The 25,095-nt window shown below is 42.9% G+C and overlaps 1 protein-coding gene across 3 annotated transcripts in view; it reads left to right on the top strand.

Annotated features, from left to right (window-relative positions):
- The window catches only part of METTL15 (methyltransferase 15, mitochondrial 12S rRNA N4-cytidine), a 611,732-nt gene that overhangs the window by 52,812 nt on the left and 533,825 nt on the right, over window positions 1–25,095 (top strand). For all 3 annotated transcript variants that reach the window (XM_077288052.1, XM_077288049.1, XM_077288048.1), the window contains exon 2: window positions 8,177–8,352. In XM_077288052.1, the coding sequence (XP_077144167.1) occupies window positions 8,182–8,352 (171 nt within the window). In that variant the 5' untranslated portion in view covers window positions 8,177–8,181. The remainder of the gene's footprint in view (window positions 1–8,176; window positions 8,353–25,095) is intronic.

Genomic DNA, 25,095 nt, shown 5'->3' on the forward strand with positions numbered 1-25,095 from the left:
CTGCGCAATAAACTAAGTGGCCTGGCAATATACTATGTGGATGCACAATGCAATACGTGGCTAGGCAATGTACGATGTGGTTGTGCAATATGCTATGTGGCTGGACAATATGGTATGTGGACATGCATATTGTGCAGTACCCGATGTGTTTAATACTTACTGTCGGCGGCCAAGGACCGGTCTCAGGAACTGCAATGCCCTATTATACTTGTAGGTCCCAGACCTGCTCGCAGCAGCACCACTTCAAGCCTTCTCCTTGTTACGTAGGCCCTTATTGAAACGGTCCTTCATGGATCGCCATCTGGTCCTCAACTTTTTGACTGAATGCAAACAAAAAAAATGGTTAGATATTTTACATTTCTAAATGATAACACAACCGTGTGCGATGCAAAGTTCAAGGCGTTGATCGCATCACACACGGTTGTGATCCTGGCCTGATGGGTCTGATCAGAGTTTTAAAAATACTTACTAAAGTTAGATTTTTCCGTAGCGGATGCGCTGTCAAAGCCATCCCACAGCGATTTTGCCACCTCAACCCACATCCGCCTCAAGACGACCTGGTCCGCGTGCCTGAGGTCACGGCTGTCCCACAACGGGCCACACTCCTGTATGCTTGATATTAGGAGATCAGCATTGATACTCTCCTCGCGGTCCCGTTGTGAAACCTAGAATAATAGAAAAACATTTAAGTTTATGAAGATTTGAAAAAATCTACAACAACCACCACTATCCACCCCCCCCCCCCCCCCCCCGAGAAGAAAAGAAATTAAAAATAAAGAAAAAACATCCTTTTTGTTTTGAAAAATACTTACTCGCCGCCACGGCTTAGCCCCGAGGTTGCTGCTCCTGCTGGGTCTCTTCCGCCTCACTTGAAGAAGCCTGTAAAAATTGTTTTAAAAAAAAAATTAGTCTACAAATGACAGCGAATAGTAAGCAACTGTACATAATTTACTCACTGAGCTCCCCTGCGCCGAGTGGCTTAATGGTGACTCCGTCGCCATTTTTGACAAATAAATCTGCAAGGAAAAATAGAAAAAAAATATTACATTAAAAGCACTAAACACTGCCACATGTAAGAAAATAGCAAACCAAAAAAAAACATCATAACATTACTACCACAACCGACTGTTCACTCATAGGACAATGCAAACTCAACAAGCGCTGATCATACCACAACGCCATACATTGCAATAAAATTCAATAGCAGATACGACACAATGCAGAGTATAGCAAAAGGTGTCATCCAGAATAGACAAAAAAAAATCAGCTACAAGAGCCCCCTATGTAAAAATAAAAAAAAAATTACACATATACCTTTATTGTTTACACAAAACAAGAAAAAAATTAACAAAGGCCAAAGAAATGGCAAACTAGTGTACAACGCCATACTTTACAACTACAAACAACAAGACATGATCCAAAACAACACCATCTTGTGACATCGAACCACAGAAATACATCAGATACAGATAAAGGATAAAAACCATTCTATATAAACAAAAAAAAAAATTATGGTACAGCCGCTGGAAATTATACAGCAACCCAATACAAGACCATAGTCAAATAAAAAAAAAACCCCGTGACAAAGAATAAAAAACAGCCCCCCCCCAAAAAAAACCAATACATTAAACATCCATACTTTACAATCCCAAAAAACAAGGATGGAGATATATGCCATACGGTTATTACAAACGCCTGAAATACATCAGAAACAGATTAAAAATATATACTAAAATATATAAAAACATAAAAATACAATGGAAAATAAAATGGCATACAGCCGCACGGAACAACCCAATCAAAATGTCCTGAAACATCATAAATGTAGCCCCCCCCCCCCAACAAAAAAAGGCACACAGGAGAAATAAGGAAAAGAAAAGAAAAGGCAATTCAAACAGCATACTTTACAATAAAACACAGCAAGACATGAGCCAAGAACACGCCATACGGTTACCCCCAGAAATAGAAACCAGAATAAAAAAACATACACCAGAAATTAAACAATAAAATCCTTACAAAAAAAAAATTGAACAACCGCATGGCAACAGAACAACCCAAAATACATTAAAACCAATCCAAAAACAAGCAAGGCTGGAGACAAGAAACGACAACATATAAGGCCAGAAATACATCAGAACCAGATTTAAAACCACAAATTTTCAATAGAACCCACAGTGGCATAACCGTAAAAAAAGCACAGATTGCACAAATTGCAATCAAAATCAAGAAATAAAACACAGCAGAAAAATGCAATGATAAATTATATACTTACAGGTTTTGAAAGCAGATTATTGCTCGTCCCTGTAGCCTTGTGTGTAGCCTTGTGTCTTGATGCCAATTGAAAGACAATGCCAATCCCTTTTTTTGTATATATAAGGTCTTTTGTCAGTGTCTAGACACCGTCTAGACACTTTTCCTATTTTTTTATTAAAGAACGCATGCGTCGTACAACGCACTGCGACACAAGTACTTGCGTCTTCTGCGTTGACAATACACTTCAATGGGGGTTTTGGCGCATCGACGACGCAAGCGCGACGCAAAAGCGACGCATGCGTTTTTTTAAAAAGTTACGACGACCAAAAAAATGCAACATGTTGCCTTTGCCGCGCCCTGCCAGGTGCGCCCAAACGACGCATGCGCCGCAAAACGCACCAAAACGCATGACAACGCATGTCCATGCGGCCACAATGTTAAAGATAGGGACACACGACGCATGCGTTGTTTTGCGGCGATGACGCTGTGTCCAAAGACGCGAATGTGAACGTAGCCTTAGTTATATTACCAAGTACTGGCTATTGATAAAAGTGTCACTTTCCCAGAGAAAAAAAGACTACCGTATTTCTATTCTTGTATAACCCTCTATGTATGCCTCAGGCTAAGTTCACACTAGGTTTTTTGCAGCAGTTTTTCAGCCGTGTTTTAAATTACGAGCAAAGTCTGAGATTTCAGAAATCTTAACACAGTTTTTTTGTTGTTGTTTTTTTTTTGTTTTTTTTTGTAATCAGGAGATTGTGCTTTTCATGTTTTTGCACAATGGAGCATGTCACTTCTTTTAGCTTTTTTTTCAGCATTTTTTATCCATTGAAATGAATGGGTGGTGAAAAAACACAGGTATCGAGTTTTGTTGCATTTTTGTGCCAAAACCTAATTCTATAGAATGACTTTTTTTTCAAAACTAAACTTTATCAGCATACACGAGAGACAAACCTAGCATGCCAAAACCGCAGCAAAAAATGCACACAAAAAACACTGCAAATAATGCAAGAAAAACAAGGAAGGGTAAATTCACACTACGTGTTTTTTCAGCATTTTTTTTTTCTGCAGCATAACTTGATCTCTTGGCAGTAGAGAAGCTGCAGAAACCAACATGGCTTTTCTTGTTCTTTCTTGCGCTTATTTGCTGTGTTTTTTTGTGCAGGTTTTTTTATGCTGTTTTGGCATACAAGATTTGTCTAGCAGGATAGATGATCATTGTTTTAACCGCGGAACCATTACCAAGTACTGGAAAAGGATGTCATAATCCACATGTGCACTACTGCTGCATTCAGTGCGCGAAACAGCCAAGCGCTGTATTCAGCTTTATCCCATAGAAGGTATATGAATCAGCAGCACATGTCTATGCTGCTCAATTCCGTCACCGCACACAGTGACAAAAAATGGACGATCGGGACACCCGTTCCTTTGATTGCATTCTTAGTCAGACATCACCTATCCTGTTAAAAGGTGATAAATAGAGATGGGCAGACCTGGATGGTTGTGTCTGGCGGGTTCAGACGAACAATTAAATAAAAGTTCCAGTACTAGAACAGTACCCGAATCCGGACCCCATTCACTTGAACATCCAGTGTTTACCACGCTGTCATGTATATAACAGTTTGGCAAACACTGCCTCTTGATCGGCATTAAAATCATTACTGCCGGTCAGAGAGCCGTGGTTCCCAGAGTGTCAAGTGAGCCCAAAGCTGTGATCGGAGGTAAAATGTTTACTTCTGGTCACTGGCATCGGCTGATGGGGCTACTACCATCAGCCTATGCCAGCTGCCGCTAATAGCGTGAGTAGGTGGCATGGGCTGATGGGAGTATTCATCAGCTGGCTCCTGTGCTCTAAATTATTTAAAAAAAAAACCTACATGGGTTCCCTTGTATTTTTGGTAACCAGCCAGGCAAAACTGACAGCTGTGAGCTGCAACCCTTAGCCGTCAGCATTAGTAGCACTGATTATCGAGAATAGAAGGGTCCCCGCAACTTTAAGTTATGTAAATAGATTTTTTTTTTTTTTGTAAAAAAATGTCATGGAGCCCCCTCCCATTTTTGACAACCAGCCAAGCTAAAACAGACTGCTGGGGGCTGGTATTCTCAGGCTGGTAAAGGGCCATGGGTATTGGGCCCCCAGCCTAAAAACATCAGCCTTCAGCCGCCCAGAAAAGGTGCATCTATTAGATGCGCCAATTCTAGCTCTTTGCCCAGCTTTTCTCACATGCCCTGTAATGATGGCAAGTGGGGTTCATATTTTTGGGGTTGATGTCACCTTTGTATTATGCGGTGACATCAAGCCCACTGATTACACTATGTTCCAAATTATTATGCAAATTACATTTTTCTCTGATTTTCCTAAATGGTCGGTGCAAATGACGGTCAGTCTAATAAAAGTCATCACCCGTTAGATTATACACCAAATTTGATTGAATAAACCTCCCAATGATAACAGTATAATCTCCAAAGTGAATAAAACCCCACAATGCACTGTTCCAAATTATTAGGCCCAGTAGAATTTCTAAACATTTGATATGTTTTAAAGAACTGAAAATGCTCATTTGTGGAATTTGCAGCATTAGGAGGTCACATTCACTGAACAAAAAGCTATTTAACTCCAAAACTCCTAACAGGCCAAGTTACATGTAACATAGGAGCCTTCTTTGATATCACCTTCACAATTCCTACATCCATTGAGTTTCTGCTTGTATTTCTTTGCATGAAGTCAGAATGGCCTCCCAGAGCTGCTGTTTTGATGTGAACTTCCTCCCACCCTCATAGATCTTTTACTTGATGATCCTCCAAAGGTTTTCTATAGGGTTGAGGACAGGGGAAGATGGTGGCCACACCATGAGTTTTATGCCCATAGCTGCCAATGACTCAGAGGGATTCTTTGCAGCATGAGATGGGGCATTGTCAGCATGAAGACGATTTTGCTCCTGAAGGCAATTTCCTGCTTTTTGTACAATGGAGAAAAGTTGTCAGTCAGAAACTCTATATACTTTGCAGAGGTCATTTTCACACCTTCAGGAACCTTAAAGGGCCCTACCAGCTTTTTCCCCATGATTCCAGCCCAAAACATGACTCCTCCACCTCCTTGCTGTTGTTGCAGCCTTGTTGGGACATGGTGGCCATAAACCAACCATCCACTACTCCATCCATTTGGACCATCCAGGGTTGCTCAACACTTATGAGTAAACAAGAATGTTTGGAAATTAGTCTTCATGTATGTGTGGGCCCAATGCAACCATTTCTGCTTGTGAACACTGTTTAAGGGTGGCCGAATAGTAGGTTTATGCACCACAGCAAGCCTTTGAAGGAGCCTACACCTTGAGGTTCGAGGGACTCCAGAGGCACCAGCAGCTTCAAATATCTGTTTGCTGCTTTGTAATGGCTTTTTAGCAGCTGCTCTCTTAATCCGATGAACTTGCCTGGCAGAAATCTTCCTCATTGTGCCTTTATCAGCACAAACACGTCTGTGCTCAGAGTCAGACACAAATCTCTTAACAGTACGATGATCACGCTTATGTTTTTGGGAAATTTCTAATGTTTTCATCCCTTCACCAAGGCATTGCACTATTTGATGCTTTTCAGCAGCAGAGAGATCCTTTTTCTTTCCCATGTTACTTGAAAACTGTGACCTGCTTAATAATGTGGAACATCATTTTTAAGTAGTTTTCCTTTAATTAGAATCACCTGGAAAACTAATTATCACATGTGTTTAAGATTGATTTCAGTGATCCATTGAGCCCTGAGACACAATACCATCCACGAGTTTATTTGAAAAACAAAACAATTAAATCTTTATCACACTTAAATCCAATTTGCATAATAATTTGGAACACCGTGTAGAAGACGCCTCTCCATTACTAATCCTATGGCAATATTGTAAATAAACATAAAGCAAGTATGAAGTCCTTCTTTTTTTTTAAATAAGAAAACACACACTTAAAAATAGTCATATTCACCTAACGCACATTTCACTGAAGCTCAGTGATTAGCGGTGATGTCATCGAGGCTGCAGTCCAAAGAACTGCTGTGACCTCGGTGAGATTACTGCTCGCACAGAGAGAAAAAAAGTCTGTAGTGGTGAGTTCACCACAGTTCAATTGGATACTTTTTCTCACTGCGAGCAGTGATCTTAGTGACCGGCGCTAACCTCAATGACGTCACCTCTAGATACCGAGGTTGCTCTCGCAGCATCTCATTCCTCAGAGCTTCTCGGCATAGACGGTCGCATTTTGTCACCGTCCATGTTGAAAACAGTGTATATACCAGACATGGATAACGGTGTGGGACAGAACGACGGACAGGTGAGGGTTATGGTTGTTTTTTTTTACTTTCATTTTATTACAGAGGACAAGGACTTCAATGTAATAGGTGTTAGGTGAGTATAACTGTTTGTTATTTTTAAATAAAAAAGTAAGGGTATTTATTGCAAAGAAAGGACTTTACACTTGTAGTGTATTTATTTACAATATAACTATAGGATTTACAGTAAGGGATAGTTGTCTTATTGACACCTCTCCATTACAAAACCGTGGGCTTGATGTCACCGGACAAAACGGAGGTGACATCAACCCCCACAAACATGAACCACACTTGCCACCACCACAGGGCAATTTGGAAGAGTAGGGCCACACGCCAGACTTAGCACAGCTAATAGATGTGCTTGTTCTGGGTGGCTGCGGGCTGCTATTTTTAGGCTGGGGAAGGCAAATATCCATGGCCACTTACCAGCCCTGAGCGGTCTGCTTTAGCTTGGCTGGTTGTCAAAAATGGGGGTGGCACTTTTTTTAAACTAAATATTTAGAGAGCAGGCAACACTGATGAATGTTCCCATCAGCCCCTGCCTTCTGTTGCTGTTATTAGAGGCAGCAGGCGTAAACTGATGGAAGCAGAAGTCCTATAAGCCGACGCCAGTAATCGGCGTTAATTTAAAGTCTTAGGGCCAATTCATCATTGCATTTCCACCAGTTTTTGGGTGAGAATACCTCTCAGTTAACGAGTTTGTGATTTGTGACAGATTAATCAAGCAATTTGCACCTTTTTTTTCAAGTTTTCATTTTATGATTTAGACTTCTAATTTTTTTTAAATGTGATTTTGGCTTTTCTAGATGTTTTAAGCTAATTTATCAAATTCTTTTTTTTAACAAGTCACAAAATTTAACAAGTCACAAAATTTGGCACCAATCTGCTCAGTACCCCCTGGAGTGGTTTAATGTACGCCAGCTAAGGCTACTTTCACATTAGCGTCGTGCACTGCACGTCGCTATGCGTCGTTCTGTAGAAAAAACGCATTCTGCAAAATTGCTTGCAGGATGCGTTTTTTCTCCATAGACTTGAATTAGCGACGCATTGCCACACGTTGCAACCGTCGTACGACTGTTGAGTCGGACCGTCGGCACAAAAAAAACGTTGCAAGTAAAGTTTTTTTGTGCATCGATAGCGTCTTTTCCGACCGCGCATGCGTGGCCGGAACTCCGCCCCCGCCTCCCCGCACATCACAATGGGGCAGCGGATACGATGTAAAACAGCATCTGCTGCCCCCGTTGTGCGGCGCTTCCACACTATGCGTCGGTGCGGTGCAACGTCGCATAGCGACGTGCAGTGCACGACGCTAGTGTGAAAGTAGCCTAAAAATGTCATATTTTTGCTGCATTTTGAAAAACGCCTGACTATTAGCAGTAAGGAGTTGCAAAAATGGTTAAAGGAGGAAAGAAAAGGTTGGGCTTTGCACAAAATTTGTAAACATTGTTTGCCATTTTAATTAATTTGATGAATCACAAGTTAAAAGAGAAAGGTGACTTAAAAACCTCATAAATGATGAATTGGGGCACTTGAGTTTTAGAAATGTATTTATCCCAATAGAATACCATTTACATAGTGTTCTTTCCCATCTTGCCTTGTCTGATGTCTGCAGGTAGGATGCAATCTTCGAGAAGACTGGTGATGTGTGGAAGATTCGGCAGATTATACAGCTCGTCTGTTCTGCAGAGCAGGAAGTTTTGCCAGACATCGGCATCTTCAGAAAAAGTTCTACACCAACCTGTGATGTCTAATGAAGTCATCAGCTGCTTGGGCCTGAAGGAAGGGCAGGTTAGTTGCTCCTCTACCCACAAAACTTCACATAAAATATGTTAGATGTATATTTTGGAACAACAGAGCTCGAAAACGTAGAAAGTATCTCCAGGACCCCAACCTTTCAAATGGGTTGTCTCTATCACAGATCTCACCTTTTTCTGCCAGACAAACATTTGTGGGGCCTACTACAGGGATTATGTGGTATAACATGGTGGCCATTCGGATGACCGCATGTAATAGATGGTTGGGTTGGTCTTCCAGATCATCTCTCACTTGGTTAAAACATGGGGTCCTGAACTGAGGCGCACCCTCTATAAAGTCCATATGTCGTAATGGGCCCTATGGCCAGGGGCTAATTCAGTGAGGCTACTTATTTAAAGGAACACTCCAAAACATTTAGGGTATGTCAACACACATTTTTTACTGGGATTGTACTGGCAGTTTTTGGGTGGGGAGCTGTCAGTAAATTGGTTTAATTTCCAATTGAAGGAACATGACACTTTTTTCCTATATTAAAAAAAAAAAAAAACAAATGAGCAAAACAAAAGTATGCCATATATACTGTAGGTGCCAAAGACACTCTATGAAGATCCTTCCCGTTATTTCTAAGGGTTTCTTAGGTTTACTCTATAAACATAGTTATATAGATTGAAAAAAGCCACAGGTCCATCAAGTTTAATCTTTCTCCATCAGTTATAAATTCTCTTTCTCTTGATTACTTATAACTCACATTGTCATTTGTTGTAAAGAAAAAAAAAAAAAGAATCCAATACTTTTAGTGTCGGCCATTATTACCGGTTGTGGTCGGCATTCCACAGTCTGACTGCTCTTACTGTAAAGAACCCTTTCCTGTTTAGCTGCTGGAATCGCCTTTTGTCCACCACTAATTAATGTCCCCTGGTCCTTATTATGGTCCTTGGGAGGAATTTGTCAGTCCCGTGTACTGACCACACATATATTTATACATGTAAATGAGATCTCCTCTGAGGCAGCCTTTTTTTCTAAGCTAAACAAGCCCAACTTTTCCAACCTCTCATCACACCCAGTCACATCCCTGACATGTTACAAAATAGTGGATTGACTTTGGCCATTTTCATGCAGAGAGTCCCATAGCTGCTGCACAGTTACCAGCCATCCTTTCTGTTATAGTGGGAGGCTACCTGTCCCGAGCCGTCTGCCAGGACTATAGATGGGGCAACTTCTTCCCTTACGGCAGTGGCCAATGGGTGCCCAGCCCTTCTTATATTCTTGTTATTACACAGAGGAGCTCGGACAGGCAGCCTTTGCTCACTATCTGCCCCACAAGCAGTAACGCACAGCTGGCAATAGCAAATCCTGCACAACTGCCTGCGAGTCTGTCTCTGCTTCTTTGCTGCTAGAGACAGATTGGACCTAACAACAAACAGCAAGTTAGGTGGCCTGTGAATTATGGCAAGGAGGCTATATCAGCAAACTGTAGGTCATCTTTTTTCTCCTTCTTATGTTTCACATGCATGATTGTTAGCTGAAATGCTAGGTCTGTTGTAACTATTTGTAGCAATATAAACGGACCCTTTTTTACTAGAGATTGGTGAGTTATTTATATTTTATATGTAACATCTACAGTATACCCCATATACTACATTTACAGCTTTAAATAGCAGAAACACCCCAAATGTTTAGTCCTTCTATTTCTGGAGAGGTATTGACCATAATTTGCTGTGTGTAAGTTTGAATTATCATGATTTTTGAAGGGATTATCTGAGCCTTACTTTATACATGTAATTCTTATTGATACCTTTATCATTGCACATCCCCTTTTTTTGTTTCTTCCATGTCCATCCACTAGCTGTTTAGCGCGACAATATCCAATTTTTATCTGATTACCTTTTTTCGTTGGTTTGCCACACAAGACCCATTTTTCTGTCTGCAGCTTTCAGTAGTGCCTATCCCCTTGGGCGCAAGTGTCCTCGCTTTTATTTTTAGTTTTTATATTTTGACCTAAAATACAAAGGAATTATGTCATCTTTACCTTTTAGGCGTTTTGGAGATTATTTCATCTTCAACCTGCTTAACTTTTCACAATAACCGTCATTTTGACCATGGGTGCCTAAACTTTTACATGCCACTGTATGTAATGTACAAATGTCTTATAGATGAGATCAATATTTAGCATTTTATATACAGTCTATGGGTTATGATAGAGGAAAAATCCAAAACCCCTTTCCAGTTTGCATGACAATATAATGAACAAAGCCATCAGCTTGGTAAAATGTCAGTGTTCATATGAAGTTACTTCAGTTTTATATTTGATACAAGATAGAATTCTGTCTATCGTTGTAATGGTTTTCTGTGTGCACATATTGGTTGTCGTCACATTGTAGGTATAGAGCTTTCCCATTTACAATAGCTGCTCCCTCCCAGTAAGTGTCTCTTACTTATCTGCTTTACGGGCAAACATCTGCACTTCTCGCCCCATTTATTTTCATTCCACAAGCTGTAATAATATCTTTCCTGCAGTGACATATGGGTATATGAGGGGCTTACCAATGTAAAGACGTCAAACACATATATTAAGCTTAATTAGACATGAATCAAAGTGAAGTTCCTCCTGCTGCCACCCCATTTCATGAATGGCTGCACATTTTACTGCATTTCAAGAATTACGTAAAATATATAGACAGTTATGTGGGCACATACCATATATAATACACTATTTACACTGGCTGGCCGTAATATTATTACCAGTGACGTGAATAACATTGAATTTCTCCCGACAGTGATAGATGTCAAGGTGCAGGATACATTAAGCAGCAACTGATCAGTTAGTTCTATAAGATGAAGTGTTGGAAGTAAGAAAATGGGCAAGTGATCTCATAGAATCCTAGAATGGTAGAGTTGGAAGGGACCTCCTGGGTCATCGCGTCCAACCCCCTGCTCAATGTAGGATTCACTAAACCATCCCAGACAGATGTCTGTCCAGCCTCTGTTTGAAGACTTCCATTGAAGGAGAACTCACCACCTCTCGTTGCAGCCTGTTCCACTCCTTGATCACCCTCACTGTCAAAGCAGGGAAAAATCCTGCTGGCTAGATGAGTGGGTCAGAGCATCTCTACAAGGTAACACAAACGCTAGGGTTATAAGCTTCCTAATTTAGGATCCTTAGTGAAGATGACAAATGTGCCTTGTCATTATCCAATGCCAAATTTATGAGCAAATGGGCAAAAGTTCAGTCCCATCTTTGGCTTATTGTCCTTAAGACTTAGGGGCATGGACATAGTGTTCATCAATAGGTAGCCAGCGTGGCCACCCGATGGCCCTTAACTGGAGCATGTGTTGGTGCCTCGTCTGCTGAGATCTGTGAAGAGCGCGGATCTTGCCATGTTCTGCACAAAGCGCACATCTATATATATGAGGCATCGTGATTACTCGCTAATCCCGCCCCCTGCACAGTAGCTCCGCCCCCCACATAACCACACACAATCCCGCCCCCCCACCCCATTACCACACACAATCCCGCCCCCCCACCCCATTACCACACACAATCCCGCCCCCCCACCCCATTACCACACACAATCCCGCCCCCCCACCCCATTACCACACACAATCCCGCCCCCCCACCCCATTACCACACACAATCCCGCCCCCCACCCCATTACCACACACAATCCCGCCCCCCACCCCATTACCACACACAATCCCGCCCCCCCACCACATTACCACACATAATCCCACCCCCCACCACATTACCACACATAATCCCGCCCCCCACCACATTACCACACAATCCCGCCCCCACCACATTACCACACACAATCCCGCCCCCCACATTACCACACACAATCCCACCCCCCACATAACCTCACATAATCCCGCCCCCCACCACATTACCACACAATCCCGCCCCCCCACATTACCACACGAAGCTCTGTCCCCACACATTACCACACGAGGCTCCGTCCCCACACATTACCACACGAGGCTCCGTCCCCCCACATTACGACATGAGGCTCCGTACCCACACATTACCACACGAGGCTCCGTCCCCACACATTACCTTACGAGGCTCCGTCCTCACACATTACCACACGAGGCTGTGTTCCCTCACATTACCACACGAGGCTCTGTCCCCACACATTACCACACAAATCCGGTTTGCTTTTGATTTTACATTGTGCATAAAATGTGTTAGTAGTATTCTGATTTTTAATTATTATTATTGTTATTAACTTCATTTTAAGTTAATTTAAGCGCTATTGAATGTTGTCATTATTTACTTTAGTTTAATCACTAGCAGCGTTAATTAGATAGCAATGAGCATGCCGAGCGTTAGCTGGCTGGAAACAGCTAGTATATTATGTACAGGTAAATAGCTAGCACAACAAACTATAACATGATGTAGCTTGTCCTAAATGTACAATCAGCCAGTTTTATGCCGCTACATAGATCAGATTCCACTCCCCCTCTGCCTGAACAGGCACATTATATGCATTGAGCTAATCGGTTCACACTGTAGCACAAGAGTGCGCTAACGGGAAAATTTGTTGACAGCAGATACATGCTGCTGATCGATGGGCAGCATGTATCCTCCACTGACTGTATGGGATCAAATAGCTAAGAATTGTCATGTGCATATATATTCACCCCTTTTGCTATGAAGCCCCTAAAAAGTTCTTGTGCAAGTACTTGTCTTGTGAAGATAAGTCACATGTTTAGTGACAGGAAGTCCACCTGTGTGCAATCTTATGTCACATGGATGGTCAGTATACACACACCTATTCTGAAAGGCCACAGAGGCTGCAACACTATTAAGCAAGGCAGATTCGGGCCTCTCACCCTTCAAGAGTACCCCTGATAATTAGGGTCCACGTTCCAGGGACAGCTTGAGGCCCCCCTACCTAAGACCGTCACAGCGTGACATTTATTCCTTACAGGGACTGCCAACTTTTCGTCATACATGCGTGGCAGCACAGCTACAGCCATTGTTCACATGCCTTGGCACTTTAGCTGACAGCCAGCTCTGCACTGATGCACCTCACAGCGCGGTGCCAGGGCGTTCTTACAGCCGCAGTTCACAGTATAGTGAGTGATAATCGAAGCCACGCCAGCACACCCATATAACTGAAAGGCAGCAGTGTCCGGTAGAAATGAACTTTGTTTTCTTCTGGATGTCACACTTTCAGTAAAGCCCGAGGGCACCTTCATAATGCTATTGACCCCATATCTGAAGGTTAATGGCATTATAGAGCCAGCTTGCATAGGGGAAAAAAAGCAAGTTCCCACAGAGAAAATGCTGTATCTTGTATATGACGGGGTCGTATTTTGATTGGCTAATGTAATAGAGGAGGAAAAGTAAGCTCCTACTGAGAAGTTTTGTGGTATATGCCCATTTAGATAAAGGGAACAGTTTCATCTTTATGACCAGAGGGCATAACTTTGAAACAGAAGCGCACAGGAAAAAAAGAAAACCTGATCCAGAATCTGTGGACCTGCAGCAACTGCAGATGGTGCTCCGTTTAAATGAAAATATCTAGTGAAAGGTCTTGTTGAAAAGATATAAAAAGCTGTCACTGATGTGTAGGTGGGGATTATATCTTGTCCATGGCCAACTTCACTGTATCTCTAGATTAATATAGGAAAAACATCCGCCTAGAGTGTAAGGCTTTGTGATTCAGCCTGTACTGTATTATCTTAATGCTGATAAGGATGTTTTTCTCTCAAATGGCACTAAAGAAGCAGTAATTATGAGTAAGCCCAACGATGAGTCTGTCCCAGTGGGACTAATCTAAGTGTAATGGTGTATTAAATACATTCCTAATTGTGAGCTGTGTCCCAAGGGTGCGGTTCATTGACCTTTAGACAAACGTGTGAATTTCCATTTTAATTTAGCGCTACCATGCAAACAGTCTGAAGAGCTCGTTTCCTACATTTAAACGAGCGTTCATAATGTACTGAGGGGTCTCCGGGAAGAGGAGGAATCGTTAACCTCTTGTGTAATAAGATGGAGAGCTGCTTCTTTTTCTGAAATTTAAATTTTATTGATTTTTCTTCGTTTTGATATCCAGAACTCCACAAATTCAGTGTATTACGTGTAGTGTTTTATTTTGTGTTAGCGAGTGAGTGCTGGGATTCAGACAGCGGGTATGGGTGACAATGAGGAGCGTGCTGTACACTGGAAGGACAGGAGAACAATCAGTGATCACTGGGGTGATTGGAGAGATTGGGGGCAAGGAGACTCCACAGGGTATTTCTCGCTCTGGAGGAGCCTGAACTTCTGTACATTAACCACGCAGCCCATAGATCATAATGGGAAATGTGCAATACTTAATTTCCCCTGTGGTGCAAGAAAATCAAACACTTACTGACAAGTCTTGCTATAATTATTTGCTGGGGATTCTATATGTAGACTCACCCTATGATCAGATTATCATTGAAGGACTCTTTTCACAATTTTTTTCCCCTCACTGTCATGTCAAAGAGCTGTGATTTTGCAAAATGCAGTATGCCCCTTCTTTCAGTGAGTTTGCAGCTTTTTCACCCGTTGAAAGCAATGGGTGGTGCAAAAAACGCTGCAAAAAACGCAGGCATTGGGTTTTGCAACGTTTTTGGTGCCAAAACCTGACGAAGTCAATTCAGATTATATTTTTATGCACTAAACTTTGTCATCATTCACAAGAGGCAAATGTACCCTGACAAAAACGCAGTAAAAAAAAAAGTGTCAAACACTTGGCAAAACCTGCTTTTTTGACATTGCTTTTTGCCTGCGCGAAAAAACGCATCAAAATCTCAACCTGTGAACATAGCCTAAAGGTCTATAGTGTGATGCATAAAGTATGCATATGACACATCTGAAGTACACTGCTTGATATATATTATATCATACTATAGAAATCTGGCATTCTTCTACGATACATTTGTCACGCCGTTCTGTCTGTTTCTGGTTTTCGGCGTGACAATGCAGATGTTTGCTTTATCCCTTTACTCTTTTCCCCCTAATTTGAGCTGGGATACTGTTGGCTGTTACCTGGATGGAGCCTTCTCAGTTCCCTGCTCTGCTGCACAGCCATACATGGGTGGTTAGGTCTTTTCTATTGCATGACCTTCCTCATGTGCGGTCCCTGGTTGCCACTGTGGAAGCTGTCCGCGGGTTGCGAGGTCATTTGCAGCTGGTGCATGACTTTCCATGTGGGTCAGTCCATGCAGTCACAGCCTGGTGCCCTGAGCCTCAGTTCCTGCACTGATTGTGCTATAATGGTTTCTGTGTGTGCTAAGGGCATGCACAGCCACACCTCCCCTGCTTTTATCAGGGTTAGGGTGTGTACTTGAAATACTGTCCCCAGCCAATTGCTGAGGGGCAGCTCCTATATTAAGTTCCCCTGCCCTATGGGCGGCGCCTGAGCTACTCACAAAACTCCTTGTCCACATGCTCAGCTGCCACAGAACCCCGGTCTCTGCCCTCTCCTAGTTCGGGTAGGCCCGGGTCCCCCTCTGCGGTTTAAAGGGTCTGTATTTCGTCACCGGGGGACACGCGCCCCCACGCCTTCTGAGGTTGGTCGGCTTGGGGGCGTCTATGGGCTGGGTCGCATTTGCGGCTGCAGCTGATCGTGACAACATTCAAGTAATCCTCTTGACAAACACCTCTGGTGAACACTGTAGAAGGTAGAAGATAAAATCCACCTTTGAGACCCTACTTAAAGGGAACCTGTCACCCCCAAAATCGAAGATGGGCTAAGCCCACCAGCATCAGGGGCTTATCTACAGCATTCTGGAATGCTGTAAATAAGCTCCCGATGTAACCTGAAAGATGAGAAAAAAGAGGTTAGATTATACTCACCCAGGGGCGGTCCCGCTGCTGTCCAGTCCGATGTGCTTCGCAGTCCGGGGCCTCCCATCTTCTTACGATGACGTCCTCTATTCACACTCCGGCGCAGGCATACTTTGTCTGCCCTGTTGAGGGCATAGCAAAGTACTGCAGTGCGCAGGCGCCAGGAATGGTGAGAGAGGCCCAGCCCCTGCGCACTGCAGTACTTTGCTCTGCCCTCAAGAGGGCAGGCAAAGTATGCCTGCGCCGGAGCCGCAGCGTGAGGACAAGAAGAGGACATCATCGTAAGAAGATGGGAGGCCCTGGACCGCGACGCCCATCGGACCGGGACCGCCCCTGGGTGAGTATAATCTAACCTCTTTTTCTCATCTTTCAGGATACATCGGGGGCTTATCTATAGCATTACAGAATGCTGTAGATAAGCCCCTGATGCTGGTGGGCTTAGCTCATCTTCGATTTTGGGGGTGACAGGTTCCCTTTAAGTGCTACGATACCGGAGAGAAGATCTGAAAACTTCTGTTCTTTATTGTTGGGCTGAGCTCGTATTCGGGAGTGTTTGTCTGGGCACTATCCTACAGACAGAAGCGGCACCGTTTATATTTGGTTCTGCCTTTAGGGCAGCATCCAGGCTACTTTTGGGTATAAATGGTTTATTGGGGCGTATTGTCTGTGTATAATCACATCACATAACCTACATTCCCTGTTCTACATTTACATTGCTGACTGAGAAAAGTGATCCAAGAAATCTAGACGGTATGTTCGGCAGCCTCTGCATTTCACCTGCTTTTTAGTAAAGTATCTCCAGACCGTAGGGATTTCTTTGCCCAGTTCATGAAGTGATCATTATTATAAGTGGGTGACTCAATACTTCATGTCGGCTGTTGGTAGAGATGTGATTCAGTGTTTGGTTTACTGAGATGTTCGTTAAAATACTTTGGAGAGCCCTTGTGATGACTGCCAGTGATTAAACGAAAAGTAACCCAGATATTACCTTACCTGCTGGTAATGTGCGGTCATTAGCTGGTGAGCCAGTTTTACCAAATGTAAAATAAACTTAACATCAAAATCTGGCATGTTTGCAATTTTTAGCTTAATTTCTATAGTCCACCGTATAAAATAACAACCTGCACTCCCCTACAGTTTTGGTGCCATTGTGACATTGGTACCTGGTGTCCCAGGACTCGAAAGATGTGGTTATGCCACATGAGCCATGCAGCCGATAAGCGACTTCCTTTGGACATACAAGTGCTTCTCACAAAATTAGAATATCATCAAAAAGTTTATTTCAGTTCTTCAATGCAAAACGTGAAACTCCTATATTAGACTAGATGGTGGCCCGATTCTAACGCATCGGGTATTCGAAAATATGTATGTAGTTTATTTATGAAGATTTAAGAATAATGCAATGAATACACAGGATTTTCCGGGTAAAATATATACACTATCAGTGAAGCGGTGTTTAAATCCCGCACCAATATCGCTGATTGGTCGCGGCCAGCCGATCAGCGAAGTGTGGTTCAAATCCCAGGCCAATTGTTGCGGGCAAGTCTTCTGGGTAATTTTGCAATGCATCTCTGGGAACGGAAGCTGGCGGCAGCCGCGCAGACAACGGAAGGTGAGAATAGCAGGTTTTTTGTTTTTTATTATTTTTAACATTAGATCTTTTTACTACTGATGCTGCATAGGCAGCATTAATAGTAAAAAGTTGGTCACACAGGGTTAATAGCAGCGTTAACGGAGTGCGTTACCCGCGGCATAACATGGTCTGTTAACGCTGCCATTAACCCTGTGTCAGCACTGACTGGACGGAAGTAGGGAGGGACTAATTGTCGGCCGGACTGTGCCCATCGCTGATTGGTCGCGGCCGCGACCAATTAGCGACACGGAATTTCTGTTACAGACAGACGGAAGTACCCCTTAGACAATTATATATATATATATATATATATATATATATATATATATATATATATATATATATATATATATATATATATATACTAGATGGTGGCCCGATTCTAACGCATCGGGTATTCTAGAATATGTATGTAGTTTATTTATGAAGTTTTCAGAATAATGCAATTTATGCACAGGATTCGGCCGGCCGCGGCCAATTAGCGAAGCGTGGTTCAAATTCCGCGCCAATTTGCGGATGGACTGCGACTGTCGCTGATTGGTCACGCCCGTCCTCGAACAATCAGTGAAGCCAGGGCCGGCTCCAGGTTTTTGAGGGCCCCGGGCGAAAGAGTCTCAGTGGGCCCCCCTCTTTAACACATACCATGATTCATGATGCACAGATACAGCAGAGAAATATACCACAGCCAAGTAGCATATAACACAGCCCACGTAGTATATAGCCCAGCCACGTAGTATATAGCCCAGCCACGTAGTATATAGCCCAGCCACTTAGTATATAGCCCAGCCACGAAGTATATAGCCCAGCCACGAAGTATATAGCGCAGCCCACGCAGTATATAGCACAGCCCACGCAGTATATAGCACAGCCCACATAGTATATAGCACAGAGACGTAGTATATAACACTGCCCATGCAGTATATAACCCAGGCCATGTAGTACAGAGCACAGCAATGTAGTATATTGCCCAGCCACATAATATATACCACAGCCACGTAGTATATTGCACAGCCCATGTAGTATATAACACAGCCCACTTAATATGTAGCAATGTGGGCACCATATCCCTGTTAAAAAAAGAATTAAGAATTAAAATTAAAAATAGTTATATACTCACCTTCTGGTGGCCCCCGGATTTAGCCCAGGCATTTACCGATGCTTCTTGCGACGGTCTGGTCCCAAGAGTGCATTGCGTTCTCGTGAGATGATGACGTAGCGGTCTCGCGGGACCGCTACGTCATCATCTCGCGAGACCGCAATGCATGGACTGGACCGTCGCGAGGAGCGGGAAAGGCAACGGAAGGTGAGTATATAATGATTTTTTATTATTTTTAACATTAGATCTTTTTACTATTGATGCTGCATAGGCAGCATCAATAGTAAAAAGTTGGTCACACAGGGTTAATAACAGTGTTAACGGACTGCGTTACACCGTGGCATAATGCGGTCTGTTAACGCTGCCATTAACCCTGTGTGAGCACTGTCTGGAGGGGAGTATGGAGCGGGCACTGACGGCAGGGGAGTAGGGAGCGGCTATTTCACGGCCGCACTGTGCCCGTCGCTGATTGGTCGTGACCGTTTGACTGCGACCAATCAGCGACTTGGGATTTCCATGACAGATAGACAGACAGAGACAGAAGTGACCCTTAGACAATTATATATTAGATATAAAGATAGAGTCATTACAAACAGAGTGATCTATTTCAAGTATTTATTTCTGTTAATGTTGATGTGTTGATGATTATGGCTTACAGCCAATGAAAACCTAAAAGTCATTATTTCATTAAATTAGAATACTTTATAACACCAGCTTGAAAAATGATTTTAAAATCTAAAATGTTGGCCTACTGGAATGTATGTTCTGTAAATGCACTCAATACTTAGTCAGGTTCCTTTTGCATCAATTACTGCATTAATGTGGCATGGCGTCGATCAGCCTGTGGCGGTGCTGAGGTGTTATGGAAGCCAAGGTTGCTTTGTCCGGTTCAGGTTCTGGGCTAGTTTCTGCACTAATGAGCATGCCTTGGTTGTCAATTCAGGCATATGCTCAGAATGATCTCGTCACTCTACAATGTGATAGTGTGTAATCTGGCTTTTATCAGAAGTATGAAGCCAGGAAGATAGCATACTGTCAGTGCGCTCTTGTCAGAAGAATAACTGGCGTGAAGAAAAGATCAAAGATCTTCAGATGCTTCTGAAAATGATGGTAAGGTCCTGGCTGGTCTCTACTTTTTCTGCTTGCCGGGTTTTCTTCTTACAATGCGCACTAATAGTGCACTCTCTTGGCGACTAATCACTTCTCATCAGTGCCAATGAGGGAGCGCACTGTCACTGTGCATTAAAAATAATATTCCACAGTGATCAGATCTTACTGAGCATTCATGGGAATTGACAATTGACGCATGTTCAATAGAGCAGAGAATAGCCCAGCCCCTTAAATGGTTGTCTCTGATGCTTCATTTCAGGGTGGGATCAAAGGCTGCAGCAGTGACCACTGCTTCTGTCCCCAATGACATCTTGCTTAACTATATGTGCTTGCCCTTTGGATTCTCAAGCAAAATGTCATCAATAGGAAGTTGGTAAAAAAAATAAAGCAGTTAGTTAAAGTAGTGAGGGAAAGTTAGAGACAACTTTTTAATTAAAGTATATTAGAAAATATATTAGATTATTACATTAAATTTGACAGACATTTTGGATTAAATCTGTTAGTTTCGGACCACCTCTTTAAACACACAGCTCACCTTTTTTGTAAGTTTTTAGAAGTGAGTCATAACTCGTTACAAGTGAATAGTAAAATAAAGTTTTTGGATACATTCCTACTTTTAAGAAAGAAAGGAAAAAAAATGGAATCAAGATTGTACATATGTTTGCCATGTTCAATTTGGCAGTAGATAAAAATGATGGCATTTCTCCTTCAAACCTACTGGAATAAACTCAAGTCTGTGTAATAATCACAATGTTTCCCAGCCTTCGCATCTTTCATTATCTCATACCTGGAAATGACTAATGTCTGTTGTCAGTTGATGTGAAAGAGCTTTATTAATAACACATAAATGAGATTATCAGATTAATGGAACCACATTACACTTTTGGAAGTTAGTGCAAAATTCATTCAAAGTTCTGCATGACTCATTCTCAGTGGGGACAATGAGGAGCCGCAGCCCTAAATAAAAAACATGCATTCATACTCCATCTACTGTATGTATTTTCAGTTCTTGTGTTTAGATGGCAGATATGTCGCTGCTTGGGAAGTATGTGAAGCCCGGCTGAATAGAGCCCTGCCGCCTGGCTTAGCTGCTGGTAAGCCTTTGTGTCTCTGCCTCTGACAACTCGCTCACCTTTCTGTGTGTCTGGTGCAGACTGTACGTCACACGCCGGGAGATGGGACAGACTTTTAAGTACGGCTTTGAGTGGGCTGAGTACACAGTAGTAAAACAGACTTTCTTCCAGATGCGGCTTCCCTCAGTTTAGAAATTTATTTTTTTTTTCATTTTGCATTGTGTGTGGGCAGCTACGTGGAAGAGCAATGTTTTTCCCTGCTTTTGTGTCTGGTTTTATTTGCAATCACAACTTGTGCTAGTACTCGTGTCATGAAAGAATGTCTGCAGCTAGTGTATGGTGCAGTTATGAGATATATCATTACCATAGAACATTTGCAGGCATAAATAATATGGTTATCAGGGTCATATTCTCAATACTGAGCTGTAAGTCATTTTATTTGGTGTTCTCTGATTTATGGCAATTCCTGAAAATACTGCTCTCTAGGTTCACACATACAGTTGTGGCCAAAAGTATGGACACACCTGCAATTCTGTCAGATAATCAGTTTCTTCCTGAAAATGATTTCAAACACAAATTCTTTGGTATTATTATCTTAATTTAATTTGTCTTAAATAAAAAAACACAAAAAGAATTGTCTTAAAGCCAAATTGGATATAATTCCACACCAAACATAAAAAAGGGGGTGGACAAAAGTATTGGCACTGTTCGAAAAATCATGTGATGCTTCTCTAATTTGTGTAATTAACAGCAGCTGTAACTTACCTGTGGCACCTAACAGGTGTTGGCAATAACTAAATCACACTTGCAGCCAGTTGACATGGATTAAAGTTGACTCAACCTCTGTCCTGTGTCCTTCTGTGTATCACATTGAGCATGGAAAAAAGAAAGAAGACCAAAGAACTGTCTGAGGACTTGAGAAACCAAATTGTGAGGAAGCATGAGCAATCTCAAGGCTACAAGTCCATCTCCAAAGACCTGAATGTTCCTGTGTCTACCGTGCACAGTGTCATCAAGAAGTTTAAAGCCCATGGCACTGTGGCTAACCTCCCTAGATGTGGACGGAAAAGAAAAATTGACAAGAGATTTCAACGCAAGATTGTGCGGATGTTGGATAAAGAACCTCGACTAACATCCAAACAAGTTCAAGCTGCCCTGCAGTCCGAGGGTACAACAGTGTCAACCCGTACTATCCGTCGGCGTCTGAATGAAAAGGGACTGCATGGTAGGAGACCCAGGAAGACCCCACTTCTTACCCTGAGACATAAAAAAGCCAGGCTAGAGTTTGCCAAAACTTACCTGAAAAAGCCTAAAATGTTTTGGAAGAATGTTCTCTGGTCAGATGAGACAAAAGTAGAGCTTTTTGGGCAAAGGCATCAACATAGAGTTTACAGGAGAAAAAAAGAGGCATTCAAAGAAAAGAACACGGTCCCTACAGTCAAACATGGCGGAGGTTCCTTGATGTTTTGGGGTTGCTTTGCTGCCTCTGGCACTGAACTGCTTGACCATGTGCATGACATTATGGAGTTTGAAGACTACCAACAAATTTTGCAGCATAATGTAGGACCCAGTGTGAGAAAGCTGGGTCTCCCTCAGAGGTCATGGCTCTTCCAGCAGGACAATGACCAAAAACACACTTCAAAAAGCACTAGAAAATGGTTTGAGAGAAAGCACTGGAGACTTCTAAGGTGGCCAGCAATGAGTCCAGACCTGAATTCCATAGAACACCTGTGGAGAGATCTAAAAATGGCAGTTTGGAGAAGGCACCCTTTAAATATCAGTGACCTGGAGCAGTTTGCCAAAGACGAATGGTCTAAAATTCCAGCAGAGCATTGTAAGAAACTCATTGATGGTTATCGGAAGCGGTTGGTCGCAGTTATTTTGGCTAAAGGTTGTGCAACCAAGTATTAGGCTGAGGGTGCCAATACTTTTGTCTGGCCCATTTTTGGAGTTTTGTGTGAAATGATCAATGTTTTGCTTTTTGCTTCATTCTCTTTTGTGTTTTTTTATTTAAGACAAATTAAATGAAGATAATAATACCAAAGAATTTGTGATTGCAATCATTTTCAGGAAGAAACTATCTGACAGAATTATCTGACAGAATTGCAGGGGTGTCAATACTTTTGGCCACAACTGTATACAGTGCACTCCGCTGGGCATAGCATAGGGTCTCCTGTTGGAATCCCCTAAAAATAGGATTCCCACTAAGGTAAGCTTACAGAGCCATTTGGAAACATTCTGCCCTCCATTCCAGCACTGTGAAAGAGTGGTCCGGCAGCTTAAGTGTATTTTCTAGCTATTTATCCTTACACTTTTATAATTTGCTTTATTACACAGCACCCTAGACTTCTCCTTATCTTTCTAATCTGTAAATGTGTTTTCTTTACTGTATTTCCTGTGATGTTTTGTGTTAGAGGAGTCTCAAATGTGATGACACAGGATGCTGGGGCTGCCCTCACTCCCCACAGCATCCATTGCCCCTGCTGGAACTGGACATCATGGGGGACAAGGTATTTGGGCAGCGCTGCAGTTACTAGTTTCTTGCATTGATGCGCCCTCTCAAGAAGTCCCAAGTAATTGATGCTGTGTGAAATACGAGTGCAACATTGGCACTCTGCTTCTGCTTCCTTCAAAAGAAAACACCAAGGGGGGCAAAGAAGGGCAAACTTGGAAGCAGTGAATGACACCAGCACCATCTCACAGCTTCTAGCACCACCCTCAAATGAATTGTCAGCAGGGTACGGTGGTAGAAGCAGTGAGTGATACCAGCGCAGCCCCCTGATTACAACTCGTTTTAGGGCGTTCCTAGAAGCTATGGGGTGGCGCTGGTGTCAGTGGCTGCCTCTGCAGTTACTTAGGGGTGTACTCGCTTTTGTTCCAGTAGTTTAAACATTAATGGCTGTGTGAGTTATTAGAGGGCCCATCAAATTTACGCTATTATACAAGCTGTACACTGGCTACTTTGCATTGTATCAAAGTGTCATCTCTTTATTGTTGTCCCATGAAAAGATATAATGAAATATTTACAAAAATGTGAGGGGTGTACACACTTTGGTGATATACAGTATCTCCGCCCCCTGATTACTTTTTATTTCACAGATCCTATGGCGGCGGCAAAGACGGAAGCTGAATGCAGGCCATGCACTCCAGTCGTCCACTATCACGCCACAGCTGTCGAGTGACCTCAGACAAGGGGCTCTTTCCTTGTCCCTAACACTAGTTGGGGCCCTAGCTCGCCTTACTCCCCGGAATACTTCTGAAAGTGAAGATGCCGGGGCCCCCACCCTTGCCTTATCTCTTGAGTTAGCCCCTTGTCTGTTCTCTTCCCCCACCCAGGGAAGGGAGGCGCTACTGTGCACTGTAGTACACCAACCCGAAAAACAAGGCAACCCAAACAAAGGTTAACCGAAAACTCCAGGCATAAAAAATATTCACTCACATATAACAGAGGAATGCATCGGGGCGTGGAGTTAGGGGGATAAACCAAAATAGGGAAGGATAGGGAATTACCACACATACAGACCAAGTAGCAGTCACTGATAATGTAATGTGCTGCTGCTGTGCAGTATAGTGCAACTTCCACCAGGGGGTGCTGGTGAAGGAAAAGAGGTTGTACACACAGCGCAGCAACACTGAACAACAACACAGGTGCCACAGGTAATGAAAGAGAAGTCAGACAAGCCAAGGTCATACACAGAGAGGTCAGTGCAGTACACAGGGGGAGTCAGAGGAATAGTCGGGGACAAACAAAAAGTCAGAGCCTACCGGGAATGTGGTAACCAAAACGTGAAACGTAAGAAGAAGTCGGGATACAAGCCAGAGTCGAAACCAGACGGGAAGCATGGTATCAAAGACAGAAAACAAGGGGCGAAGTCCAGAAATCAGATCGAGTCATACACGGGTGCAGGCACTCAGAGGAACAAGGATCACTAATAGGAATACAGGTCAGGGGCTCCAGCCGGGAAGCTTAAACTATAGCTGACACTGGCCCACAGGCTGCAGAGGACTGAAATAGCTGAGCCAGCTCCATAACGAGGCAGAG

The sequence above is a fragment of the Ranitomeya variabilis genome, chromosome 2 (assembly GCF_051348905.1).
Source record: "Ranitomeya variabilis isolate aRanVar5 chromosome 2, aRanVar5.hap1, whole genome shotgun sequence".
Taxonomy (NCBI): domain Eukaryota; kingdom Metazoa; phylum Chordata; class Amphibia; order Anura; family Dendrobatidae; genus Ranitomeya; species Ranitomeya variabilis.